At 44.8% G+C, this 14,202-nt stretch overlaps 1 protein-coding gene across 3 annotated transcripts in view; it reads left to right on the forward strand.

The window, feature by feature from the left end:
• GRHPR (glyoxylate and hydroxypyruvate reductase) overlaps positions 1 to 14,202 on the forward strand; it is a 152,149-nt gene that overhangs the window by 72,745 nt on the left and 65,202 nt on the right. For all 3 annotated transcript variants that reach the window (XM_029603025.1, XM_029603034.1, XM_029603042.1), the window contains one exon: positions 7,402 to 7,506. In XM_029603025.1, the coding sequence (XP_029458885.1) occupies positions 7,402 to 7,506 (105 nt within the window). The remainder of the gene's footprint in view (positions 1 to 7,401; positions 7,507 to 14,202) is intronic.

A 14,202-nucleotide genomic window follows, 5' to 3' on the forward strand; every position in this document is an offset into this window, starting at 1 on the left:
AGATGAGTCGCGATAACTGCGGACAAGTGGGTCCTAACCATCATTCGAGAAGGATACTGTCTGAACTTCCACAACATCCCTCTGGACAAGTTTGTGAAATCTCCTTGCCACACACCCTCCAAGAGGATGGCAGTGGAAACCACACTAGCCAAATTGCTTGCCCTAAAGGCCATAACACCGGTGCCCATGAAACAACAGAATACTGGGCACTATTCCATCTATTTTATCATCCCCAAGAAAGAGGGAACGTTCCGGCCCATCCTGGACCTCAAATTGGTCAACTGCTACCTGAGGGTACCACACGTCTGCATGGAAACCCTGCGCTAGGTCATAAGGGCGATAGAGCTGGGAGAATTCCTTACATTCCTGGACCTGTCAGAAGCCTATCTGCACATCCCAGTCCATCACGATCATCAGCGCTTCCTATGCTTCACGATCCTGGACCACCACCACCAGTTCTGGGAACTATCCTTCGGGCTAGCCACAGCCCCCCGCATGTTCACCAAAATCATGGTGATAGTGGCGGCAACACTGAGGAAAGAAGGAATCCTCATATATCCATATCTGGACAATTGGCTGATCAGGGCAAAATCTCCAGACGAAAGTTACCAGGCAACCACCAGAGTCTAGACTCTACTGGAGAGCTTCGGGTGGGTCATCAACACAAACAAGAGCTATCTGCAGCCCTCCCAATCTCTAGAATACCTGGAAGTCTGGTTCAATACCAAACAAGACAAGGTCGTTCTTCCCCTTACAAGGAGAAGAAAACTGATGAACCAATTGCGAAACCTGCTAGGAGGTCCCCGCCCCAAAGTATGGGACTACCTCCAAGTCCTTGGCCTCATGACATCAACCCTGGAAGTGGTCACCTGGGCAAGAGCCCACATGCGACCGCTACAGCACTCCCTACTATCACGATGGAACCCAATGTCCCAGGACTACTCCGTTCGCCTCCAGCTCACGGAGGAAGTGTGGAACCAGTTCCAGTGGTGGCTACAAGAAGACCATCTAAGCAAGGGAGTAAGGCTATTTCCACCAACCTGGGTCTTGCTCACCACAGATGTGAGCCTACGAGGGTGGGGAGCCCACTGCCAGGAACTGACTGCCCAGGGGCAATGGAACAAGGAAGAGTCGGGGTGGAACATCAACCGACTGGAAGCCCGGGCGGTCAGACTAGCCTGCGTACGGTTTCGTCACAGACTCCAGGGCAAATCTGTCAGTCATGTCTGACAACGCCACAACAGTTGCCCACATCAACCGCCAGGGAGGACCCAGAAGCCAACAGGTGTCCCTGGAAATAGATTCCCTAATGGCGTGGGCGGAAGCAAACCTACAAGGGATCTCAGCTGCCCACATTGCGGGAAAAGACGACGTCGCTGCGGACTACCTCAGCAGAGAGAGTCTAGACCCAGGGGAATGGATGCTGTCGTCCACAGCTTTCCAGTTGATAGTAAACCGCTGGGAACCCCATCCATGGATCTCCTGGCAACCTGGTCCAACGCCAGGGTCCCCAGCTTCTTCAGTTGCAGACGAGAACCACAATCCCAAGGGATCGATGCCCTCATCCAGACCTGGCCACAAGAAGACCTGCTATACGTCTTTCCCCCGTGGCCCCTACTGGGCGGGATCATCCGCAAGATAAAACACCACAGGGGGATAGTACTTCTGGTGGCCCTGGACTGGCCAAGAAGGCCGTGGTACGCAGACATGCGAAGAATCTTGATGGGGAGCTCTCTCCCCCTACCCCCACACAGGGATCTGCTCCAGCAAGGCCCGATCCTCCACGAAGACCCAACTCTATCCTCTCTTACAGTCTGGCCATTGAGAGGACACACCTGAAGAAGTGCGGATACTCGAGGGCGGTGATTGACACCTTGCTCCGAGCACGCAAGTTCTCCACATCGCTAACCTACATACGAATATGGAGAATATTCGAAGCTGGTGCGAAGACCACGACATCCTTCCACGGACAGCCAAAATTCCCATGATCCTGGAATTCCTGCAGGACGGCTTACAGAAGGGGTTGTCTCTCAACTCCATCAAGGTTCAGGTGGCTGCGTTGGCATGCTTCGGAACCAAAGTGGAAGGCATTAGTCTAACATCTCATCCGGACGTCTCCCACTTCCTGAGAGGGGTTAAGCAGATCCGTCCACCCTTAAAGTGGCCGGTACCCCTGTGGAACCTCAATCTAGTACTAGACTTCCTAGCGGGAGCCTCCTGCAGTCTGTCTCTACGACTACTAACCTTGAAGACTGCATTTCTAGTGGCAATATGTTCGGCCCTTCACATCTCCAAACTTCAGGCACTATCCTGTCGGGAACCCTTTCTCAGGTTCACACCGGGATCCATTCAGCTACGCACTGTCCCCTCCTTCCTTCCAAAGGTGGTTTCTCACTTCCATCTAAACCAAACCATCTTGTTGCTATCTCCAGATGAGCACAAGGGCTCGGAAGAATCTCGTCGTCTTCGCCACCTTAATGTCGGCAGACTCCTAGTCCGATACCTGGAAAGGTCGGAACCTGTACGAAAGACGGACTACCTATTCGTCCTTCACAGCGGGAAGAAACAAGGAGAAGCGGCCTTCGGGCAACCAAGTAATCAAGGCGGCCTACATAGAGGCAGTCAAGCCTCCACCGCTACAAGTCAAGGCCCATTCCACTAGAACCCAGGCAGTGTCGTGGGTGGAAACAATGATGCAGTCACCCACTGAGATCTGTCTGACGGCGACATGGTCCTCCATTCACACCTTCGCCAGGTTCTACCGCCTGGATGTTCAAGCTCGGGAGGACACAGCATTCGCAAGGGCAGTACTAAGTGGGCCACGGGCAGCCTCCCGCCCGGTTCGGGAGTAGCTTTTGTACATCCCATTGGTCCTGAATCCATCTGCTACATGCTAGGAAATGAAGAAATTACTTACCTGATAATTTTGTTTTCCTTAGTGTAGACAGATGGATTCATTATCTCGCCCACAGCTGCCGCTATGCACGAAAACTTCGGGTGTCAATTCCCGAGAGCAAGACAAACACAGGTAAGCCACGCTTCTCTTCAGCTAGGACACCCACAGGTACCGGGTGTCGGCGTTTCTCAATTGAGGGCACTGGCGGTCTCCAGCTATAGTCCACGTCAACCAGTTCAAGTTGATCACGTTTCTCAAGTTATTCAAGTTAAACAAAGTTAACCAAGTTAATCAAATTATCCAGACATACATATATCCACAATTGTTTTGCGAGGAGAATACTGAAGAGCAGAGCTTTCTGCATGGGTATATGTACTGGTGCTGATGTCAGATTAAAATCTGACTCCGTCTCCAACTGCTATCAGGAGCACCCTATACCCATTGGTCCTGAATCCATCTGTCTACACTAAGGAAAACGAAATTATCAGGTAAGTAATTTCTCCATTTTTGTGCATCATTAATTCCTTTCATTTGAAGGTCTGTATCATATCACCCCTGTCTCTTCTCTCATCCAGGTATACATATTACTGTACTGCAGTCTCATCTCATATGACTTTCTGTGTAGACCCCACACTATTTTGATTGCCCTTCTCTGGATCGCTTCCATTCTGTCCTTCTCCTTTTTGAGATGAGGTCTCCAGACTTGAACACAGTACTCTAGATGAGATTTCACCAAGGATTTGTACAGCAGCAATATCTCCTCCTTTTTCCTGCTGATTATGTTTCTTTGGATGCATCCCAGCATTCCTCTGGCCTTAGCCAACGCCTTGTCACATTGCTTCACCACTTTCCGATCATCAGACACTATCACCCTAATGTCTCTCTCCCAGTTCGTACGCATCAGTCTTTTGCCCCCAACACATACAACTCCTTCGGATTACCATACCCCAAATGCATGACTCTGCACTTCTTGGTGTTGATACCCCACTGCCAAACCTTTGTCTACTTCTTGAGCTTTCTAGGTCAATTCTCATTCTCTCTACTCCTTCAGGTGTGTCCATTTTGTTGCAGATCTAAGACAAAAAGACAAATGTATCTTCTACTCTCTCTGTAATGCCGCTCACAAAAATATCAAACAGAACTAATTCCTGAGGAACTCCACTTACCATTCTTCTTTCTTCAGAGTAGCTCCATTTATCACTACTCTTTGATGTCTGTCAGTCGGCCAATTTGTAATCCATTCCTCTCCCAGGCTTCTCATTTTATTTATGAGTCTCCTGTGCAAGGCCATATTTATTTATATATTTATATTACGCTTTTCGAATTAGATGACATTCAGGTATGGTAGGTATTTTTCTGTTCCCAGAGGGTTTACAGACTGACCACTAGATTCATCATTTTGCTATATTTATAGCAGAATGATGAGTGTCGAAAAAAAAGGGGTGGGGGCGATAGTGGGCAGCCGGCCGCATCTTGGCGTGTAGTTTCACGCGCTGCACACTGTCACCCCCATAGCGCCATGGGTAAAGGTAGTGTTATTTCCCATGGTACTGCCAGGCCATAATCCTGCCCACACTTCTCCCCCTTCCCCTAATTAGCATGGCATCACTGTGAAAACGGCCCACCGCAGAATAAAGAATGATGCTGTAAGACGGTAACTTTAAAATGAGAGTGTGTGTACCCACATACGCTGGAATTTTATTTTTTTAAATAATTTTTATTCTGCAAGATGCATAGTAAACTCATTTGGTGAGTTCTTAATAAACACTAATCAGAAAGGGAAATATACAGACATAACAGATCGTAAAATGGAATAGGTTTACATAGAGCCATCTCTATCGTCGGCCCAAAATTATGGAACTCACTACCTCAACACCTCAATTCGCAAGAAAACTTTAAATCTTTTAAAAAAGATCTTAAAGATTGGCTACTTTCACAGTCTTACAATGGCTGCTCACCCATTGACAACTGAACTTAAATCTTTTTCATATCCACCTTCACGTTCCTTTTTATGCCAGCAATCCCCTCCTTCTGTCATTCGTCCTGTCTCGCAGAAACCTTTTTCTCATTAACGGTTTCAACCGTCAACTTCAAGTGTTGCATACACTCATATCTATTGTTCAATGTATTTATTGACTTTTATTAAGTTAATGTTCTGATTCAATCTCTGTCACACTGTTATGAATTTAAATGTAACTGGTTTGTTATAATGTAAACCGGAGTGAAGGCTATGTCAGCTGTACCTCGGTATATAAACAAATGCTAAATAAAAGTAAAACAGAAGACAAGCAGCATCCTGCAGAGTCCTTTTCCGCATTTATATATCTCCCAACTATTCCTCATTTAATCATTCATACTGAAACAACAAACCACACTACTTCCATTCACTCTTATTCTTCACCCCTCCCTCCTGTCCCATTCAGACCTTCTCAACTAAGGACTCCAACCAAGCTATTTCTTATTCCCATCACTCCCTTCCCACCTCACATTCATCTTCATCCACACATTCCCATAGAGTGTTGTGCACTGAGGATATGAATCAGAAACATGAACAAGAAGCAATTGCCACTCAGTACACAAATGTTCATCAATACTCCTAAGCAATTAGGGTATATTTTTCATCTCAGAGGGATACTCCAGTCCCCAGAATATCCCAAATCTGTAAGACTTCATTGCTGGTCTGGTTGTAATTATGCAAACAGTCTCCAGGCATTTATATAGGCCTCAGGCATCATTTTTTTGTCTTCAAACAATAATATTTTCCACTCTGGATTACTGTAATGCTCTCTTATTTAGTTTTCCTGCAAGCAGAATAAGACCATTACAGTTATTACAAAATACCACCGCTAGGGCCCTCACGGGCAGCAGAAAATAAGTTTAAATCACCCCAACACTGATGGCTCTACATTGAAGTACATTGAAGTACTGAGCAAAAATCTTCCTAATTAAGTAGAGGTTTTAGATGCTTTAAGATATGTAATTTATTGTAGCCATCTCTAATTTTGTGATTGATGTGCTGCTTCGTATTGAGATCACCATCGATTATTAGGCCCAGATCACGTGTACGATTAGTCAATTCTATTTGCATAGAATCTGTTTTTAGATAGGCACTTTTGATGATAATTTTCTGTTTAACAGTATAATCTTGGTTTTATGATGGTTTAAAACCAGTTTCATGAGAATCAATAATTGCTGGATTACTGAAATATAGACCTCTACCAGCAATTTTGTGTTTACTAACTTTATGGATTATCCACTAGTTTTTGAATTTTTCGAAAAAGCAAACAAATGATTCACATTTATCGATTCATTCATGATTTTATAGACCTCTATCTTATCCCTCCTCAGATGTCTCTTCTCCAAGCTGAACAGCCCTAGCTTCTTTACCCTTTCCTCACAGGGGAACCGATCCATTCCCTTTATCATTTTGGTCACCCTTCTCTGTACTTTTTCCAGTTCAACTATATCTTTTTTTTTTTTTTAATTGGGGATTCCAGAATTGTACACAGTACTCTAGGTTCAGTCTCGCTATGGAGCAATAAAGAGGAATTATGATACTCTCCATTCCTTTTCAGATCATTCTTAACATTGTTGCTTTTTTGACCACCACCAAACACTGAGCTGAAAATTTCCAAGGATTATCTGAGATGACACCTAGATCTTTTTTCCAGGTGGTAACTCCTAATATGGAACCTAACATGTTACTACAGTATGTGTTACTTTTCCCCCATGTGCATCACTTTGCACTTGTCTACATTGAATGTCATATGCCATTTGGATGCCCAGTCTCCACGTCTCACAGGGTTCTCCTACAATTTCTCACAATTTGTTTGTGATTTAACTACTCGAAATAATTTTGTATCATCTGCAAATTTGTCTCCTTTTCCAAATCATTTATAAATATATTAAAAAGCACCAGTCCTAGATTGTTTACCCTTTCTCCACTAGAACACTGACCATTTAATCCTGCTCTCTGTTTCCTGTCTTTTAACCAATTTGCAATTCACAGTAGTATATTGCCTCCTATCCCTTGATTTTTTATTTTTCTGAGGAGTCTCTCATAGGGAAGTTTGTCAAATTCCTTCTGAAAATCCAAATACACTATATCCACTGGCTCACCATTATCCACATGTTTATAACCCCTTCAAAAATTGGTGAGACAAGATTTCCTTTCGGTAAATCCATGCTGGCTGTGTCCCATTAAATCATATCTTTCTATATGCTCTATGATTTTGTTCTTTAGAATAGTTTCTACAATGTTTACCTTCATTCAAGTCAGACTCAACTGTCTATAGTTTATCACTCTTGCAGCCCTTTTTAAAGATCGGCGTCACTTTTTTTGTTTTGTATAATATTTATATTTCTTGTATTTCACAACAACATAAGACAATTTGTTAAAAGAAAAAGTCGCGATTTCAGAGTACAATTATCAGGAAATCAAATAAAGGAAAATTACTGAAGTCCCAGCTAACAGCCCGCAATATATGCACTGTTTTGTTTTCCAGGACAGGCCATTGGCCGCCGTCTGAAGCCGTTTGGTGTGAGAAGGTTCTTGTACAGTGGTCGGCAGTCTAGGCCGGAGAGTGCAGCTGAGCTTCAGGCTGAATATGGTAAAAGATTAGCATTAAAGTACATGGGGAGACTCCTCTCAAATCTCTGCAAAAACATTGCAAGTCACAAAGTTCATGTTATTGTATGGTTTGTTATTATTTCACTTACTGTATTCATTTACTTGGATTTGCTTGAAATGCCATCTTAGTTTCATTGATAACTTTGAAACATATTTATTATTTATTTATGGATTAATTAAGCACCTTTTTGAATACAAAAGTCACCTAAAGATGTTTACAGCTTATTAGAACATCAGCATTCAAACAGAGATCATTTGCAGCTTCACAATAAAAAGGTGGGTAACAAATTATTTATTTTATTTATTTAAAACATTTATAGCCTGCTTATAGTAATACAATTATGCTAGGTGGATTGCAACAAACATTTAAATAATTGCATAAAAATCTTAAAATAAAAAAATTACATGTAATGGGATCAGTTAAAAGATTAACGATGTCTTTCTAATGCTGCTAAGTGACAGGCATAAAAGCTTCCTGAAAAAGAACTGCCTTCAATTGTTTCTGAAAAAAATTAGATCATCAATAATCCAAAGATCTTCAGGTATATTGTTCCATAAGGATAGCCCGATAATAGAGAGGGCAAGCCTTCTCATTTCCTAGAGACAGGCGGCCTTAATTAGCAGCACAAATCACATTGCAATTTGACCATAGAAAGGTGCATCTCATTAAATAAATGCACAAACGCTGACTAAACTGTACCAGCAGAAATACTAATGATGAACTCAAAAATGAACTAGAACTGTAGCTAAACACTAGTTCCCTGTACATACCCGGATCAGTCCAGACTCCTGGTTTTGCCTCCCCTCAACAGATGGAGACAGAGAAGTTTTAACGGACTCTGTCCTGTACCCCTGAGGTGCCACCTAGAGTCTATCAGTATTTCTCTGTCTCCAGCAGATGGTGGAGGTGCAACCCTTTAATCTGGTAGTTAGTGTTAGGACTTAGGTTTGGATTTGGGATTTTTCTTCTGGAAAGAACCCAGTTAAAAAAAACAAAAAACAGGGAGAGAGATTTTTTAGCTTAGGATCCCTTTTTCAGTCTCTCAGGGGGTTGTCAGGTCCTGGTGGGACCATCCCCCCTGGTAGTAGAGGCTCCGGAGCAGAGGGTTGAGAACCCTGTCACTGCACATGACTGAGGGTGATACCAGGGGGCCCGGGTCACTCACCCTCAGGAGCACTTTGCATAGATTAGTTTTTGTTTTTTTTAAGGGAAATAGTAATAACTTACTAACAGGTACTGTGTCTTTAAATTTTTTCCTGCTCTGCCGGCTTAGCTTTCTCTCCGCGCGTGATTTAGCTTCAGACCGTGGACAGCTCCCGATCGCGCTTTTATTTTTTCTCGCCGCTCTTCTCCGCAGCCGTTCTAAATTTAGGCTGCTGGTCATGCTGCATGGTGCAGCATGTTCCGTGTGCGGCAGCGCACACGCGCAGCTCTCCCGTACCAGAATCTGCACAGGGGGCTTGTCGGGGGGAGAAGGGTCCTCAGGGGTTACAGCGCCGGGAAAATCGCGTGACAGCGTGTCACGATCGCGCTGGGTGCCAGGGAAGCTCATCCTGCTGAGTCAGCTTCCGGATCCATTCCTTCTCAGCGCGGGAACGGAGGCCATTTGCGAACTTTCAGGCAGCAAGAGAGAGCTGCGGGAGGGGGAGGGCTCTCCCCACCTCCGTTGTCACCATGGCCTAGTGCTCCTGGGGGGGGCTGGTTTGGAGGGGGCTGATGATGATGATTCCCCAGAGGACGGCCCCGGAGAGGATTCGGAGGGGTCTTCCTCCTCATTCACCTCAGATTTTGTGCTTTTAATGCACAAGGCCATAAGGCCCGCAAGGCTGCGAAAGCTCAGGGCCCCAAGGTAGCGCAGGCTGGGGAAGGGTCCTCCTCAGCCCGAAAGCGGGTCCAGGTGCCAAAGGAAGTAGGAGCCCCTAAGGACAAGCGCCCTCTTAGGTCCTTTACCTTTCCGGGGGCAGTGCGCAAAATTGAAAATGCTGTCCGAGAATTGAAAACTGTAGATACTTCTGATGATCCGGACGGATGGGTATGTGCAAGTAAGTTTCCGTCAGGTCCAGTGACGCCAGAAATTCTCCTTTGTGCTCGGACTCTATTACTGAGCGCAGAGTTTCCATCTGAAAACGAGGCACCTTTAGCATCCGATTGACCCTTTTTAAGTTGAGGATGAGACGAAAGGTGCCATCCTTTTTGGGCACTATGAAATAGATGGAGTAACGCCCTCGCCTGAGTTCTCCTGTAGGGAACAAACTATGGCACCCAGAGCCTGTAAACGCTGCAGCGTCTCTTGCACCGCCCGACGCTTTTGATGGTTAAGAGCACGGTGAAACCATGTAGCGCTCTTGGACCGGACAAGCAAAATCTAAAGCGTAGCCGTGTTCTATTATACTTAGGACCCATTGATCCAATGTCACGGTGGTCCACTCCTCTAGGAAAAGGGACGAACTTCCCCTTATTCTTGGAACAGAGGAGTGAACCGGCCTCGCTTCAGTGGGTGGATTTGGATCCCCCCTGAGTTAGAGGGGCTCCGTCTCTGGAGAGCTGCCAGCCCCGAAAGGACTGGTTCCACGAACCTTGGCATCTGGGACCCTGGCGAAAAGACGATCCGGCTGAACATGAGGAGCGAAAATGGCGATTTCCACGAAATCTCGCCCGCTGAGGAAAGGAACCTCTCGTCCTGGGCCTGTCCTCCGGTAGCTTATGAACCTTGTTCTCCCCCAGAGGCTTGATCATATCCTCTAATTACTGTCCGAACAGCAGTGTCCCCTCGAAGGGCAGAGAACTCAGTTGAGCTTTAGATGAAACATCCACAGACCAATTCCGAAGCCACAGGAGTCGGCGGGCTGAAACAGCTGAGACCATAGTCCTCCCGGACGTTCTCAAAAGATCCCACCACCAGAGAAGACTGGAACGCGCTGAGTCCATCAGTGGTAAGCAAAGATGAAACTGCTCTGAGAGCAGATTCTATCGGGAAAGCAAGGCTAACTGAAGAGGATGCATAAGCGCAAATGCCCATGGTACCAGTTCAAGTGTGGAAGCCATCAAACCCAGAACCTGCAAATAATCCCAGGCCCTGGGCTGAGGCATGGATCTCAAGGACTCCACCAGAGCGAGAAGCTTGGATAGTCTCTCTTCAGTAAGAAAAACCTTTCCCAAGATCGTGTCGAACCAGGCACCCACAAACTCCAAGGACTGGAAGGAACCAGATGACTTGTCGGGATTTACCACCCAACCTAACGAGGTCAACCTCTGTAGCACCCTGCAAAGGACTTCCGATTTCGCTCGAATCAGCCAATCGTCCAGGTAAGGATGCACCAGTATGCCCTCTTTCCGCAGGGCCGCTGCCACCACAACCATCACCTTGGTGACGGCACCCAGGGTATTTTCTTGTGGTTATTTCATCAGCAAGATGTATTTCAGAGATTCAGGCCTTATCTTGCAGGGAGCCCTTCTTGTGGATTTCTGACTCAGGAGTTTCTTAAGAACGGTTCCCTCCTTTCTCCTGAAGGTGGTCTCCTCTTTTCATTTGAATCAGTCAGTGGAGCTTCCTTCCTTTGCGGACCTGGATTCCTCTACTCCAGACTCCAGGAATTTACGGAAGTTAGATGTAAAGAGAGTGTTGTTGCTTTACCTGGAGATTACGAACAGTTTTAGTCTCTCGGACTATCTGTTCGTCCTATGGAGTGGACCCAGGAGGGGTCATAAAGCTTCAAAGGCCACTATCGCACGATGACTAAAGAAAGCTATTGTTTCGGCATACCTCGTGAAGGGTCGTCCAATTCTGGTTGGACTTGAGACTCATACTACTCAATCGCAAGCAGCCTTGTGGGCGGAATGCCAGCAGGTGGCTCCGCAAGAGATTTGTAGGGTGGCTACCTGGAAATATGCATATACCTTTGCAAGGCATTATCGTCTGGATGTCTGGGCCCCAGAGCCCGGTTCTTTCGGGTCCAGTGTACTCCAAGCGGGACTCTCTCGGTCCCACCCTGGTTAGGGAAGCTTTGGTATATCCCAGGAGTCTGGACTGATCCAGGTACGTACCGGGAAAGGAAAATTGGTTCTTACCTGCTAATTTTTGTTCCTGTAGTACCACGGATCAGTCCAGAGTCCCACCCATGGGAAAATGGAGAGTCCACTCGGTCGGTAGTTAGCAACCTTTCTGCAAGTTACCTAATTACCCCCCCCCCCTTTTTCAGGGTAAGAGTTGTTGTGCATGATTTGGTTCGTTCAGTTACAAGTTTTCCATTTCCTCTGCTCTTCGGGAGAAGGTTGTTTATGTGGAAGTTCTGGTTTTACTCATTCTGCTTGGGTACAGTGTAATATTGACAGACTCTAGGTGGCACCTCAGGGGTATAGGACGGAGTCCGTTAAAACGTCTGTCTCCATCTGCTGGAGGGGAGGCAAACCCAGGAGTCTGGACTGATCCGTGGTACTACAGGAACGAAAAGTAGCAGGTAAGAACCAATTTTCCTTTTGTAGCAACATGTTTAGGGTATTTGAGGTAATACCAGGCAGTTTCTCATAGTCTAGTATTTTTGGGTTCTGGGTTGGACATTAAAAGCCCATCAAAAGAGCCAGGCTTTTATTTGCTTCCCAAAGTGGGTGTAGTCATGTACTTGCTGTCCTTTTTTATTTCTTTTGTTGATGGACTTGACATTGAGGAATTGAGTGAGGATCTTAGTGCTCTGGAAGGGCATGTGTAAGGATAGCCTTTCACTCAGGTAGGTAGGCCTGTCTCCTCTTAGATCCTTGAACATCAGGGTCTTCATTTTTGTTCTGTGCAGTACTGGTAAAACAGCAGCTCTGGACATGGCCAGAGTGGTACAACTTTACTGCTTCAGCTGGACTTGGGATTTTGGGAGTTCTGAGAGTGTTGGGGAGGTGGCAGTGGGAGTTGTTTATTTTTATTTATTTATTTATTTAAACTCTTTTCTATACCGTCATTAAGCTAGAAGCCGTCACAACGATTAACAATAAGGCACTTAAAATAATGTTGTTTAACTGTTATTTTAATATCTAGACAGGTCCTGTAAGGTACGGTTCAGAGTTTCATAATAGCTATAAGATGCTAGGTGAGGTTGTGTGTTTAGGTTTATCAGGTTGGTTCAAACTTATTAATAATTTACATGTTCAGATCGTGATCCCCCTTAAAGAATCCATCACAAAAACTCTAGAATTTTGGGAAAATTGCCTTCTAGAAATCAACTGCCTCCTCACCAGTCTAAACTTAATACTAAATTCTTCAAAAAGCGAACTCCTTTTCATATCCCTGGATAACAGTAACATCACTATGAATCCACCAGCCAACCTGCAAATTTCACAAGTAAGAGACTTAGGAGCTATCATTGATAATCGACTAAACCTAAAATCATTTATTAACCAAACTACTAAGGACTGCTTTCATAAACTACATGTCCTAAAAAGAATAAAGCCACTCTTCCACTTTCATGACTACAGAACAGTTCTGCAAGCAATAATCTTCTCTAAGATAGATTACTGTAACTCTATCTTATTAGGTCTCCCCTCATCTCACACCACACTTCTTCAGATGGTTCAAAACACGGCAGCCAGAATATTTACAAACACAAGGAGAAGAGACCACATATCTCCAATCCTCAAAGACCTACATTGGTTGCCAATTCACTATAGAATCATACATAAGTCCATTACTACCATCTACAAAGCTATTCAACACCATGCTCCGCTTAACCTACAAATCCCATTTAAAAAAAAACATACCTCCGCCAGACCCATCAGAGAGACTTATAGAGAATTATTACATGTACCACACTCCAAAACCTCTCAACATAAAACCTTTAGAGACCGGGCCTTCTCCATAGCAGGACCACCTCTATGGAACTCCATCCCCCCGGATCTGCGACAGGAACCCTGCCTTCTAACATTCCGGACCCCAACTGAACCTTAACGCACCCTCAATTTACTCTCAGACATTACCATAACATTGTAAACAATAACATTGTAAATACCATAACATTGTAAATAATTGCTCTTTCTGCTAAATTCCTATCGCCTTTTTTTCTGCTCCCAATTGTGTACATCCCTGTTTTATTGTAACTGCAACGTTTCTCTTCGCACCTGTTAAAGTTTTATTGTATCTTCATTTTACACCCCCTTGTTAAATGTAAACCAGCATGATGTGATACCTATCGCAAATGCCGGTATAGAAAAACACCAAATAAATAAATAAATGTTATCTGTTACTGCTTAAAAGTAAAAACACTCATGAGTAGGGGTGTTGTGTCAAAGCACAAATTCATCGCTTTCTTCAATTCTTTGGATTCTACTCTCCATTCTATTTGTGATATGCTTGTTTAAATAGCCATGTTTTTAGGCTCTTTTTGAATAGTTTGTCTTTTTGCAGTCTGATTTCTGATGGCATGGTGTTCCATAATGTAGGCCCTGCTAATGATAGGGCTCTATCCCTTACTTGAGTTAGCCTTGCAGTTTTAACGGAGGGAATAGTTAGTAATGCCTTGTTTGCGGATCTCAGGTTCCTGTTGGGGACGTGTACTTTCAGTGCAGTGTTTAGCCATTCTGTTTTTTCGATATGGATTAATTTGTGTATGGTACATAGTGATTTGTATTGTATTCTCTGTTCAATGGGTAGCCAGTGTAGTTCAATTAGTTTGTTGTGGGAGGAGGAGGGGCCCT

This window comes from Rhinatrema bivittatum, chromosome 1 (assembly GCF_901001135.1).
Source record: "Rhinatrema bivittatum chromosome 1, aRhiBiv1.1, whole genome shotgun sequence".
Taxonomy (NCBI): Eukaryota; Metazoa; Chordata; class Amphibia; order Gymnophiona; family Rhinatrematidae; genus Rhinatrema; species Rhinatrema bivittatum.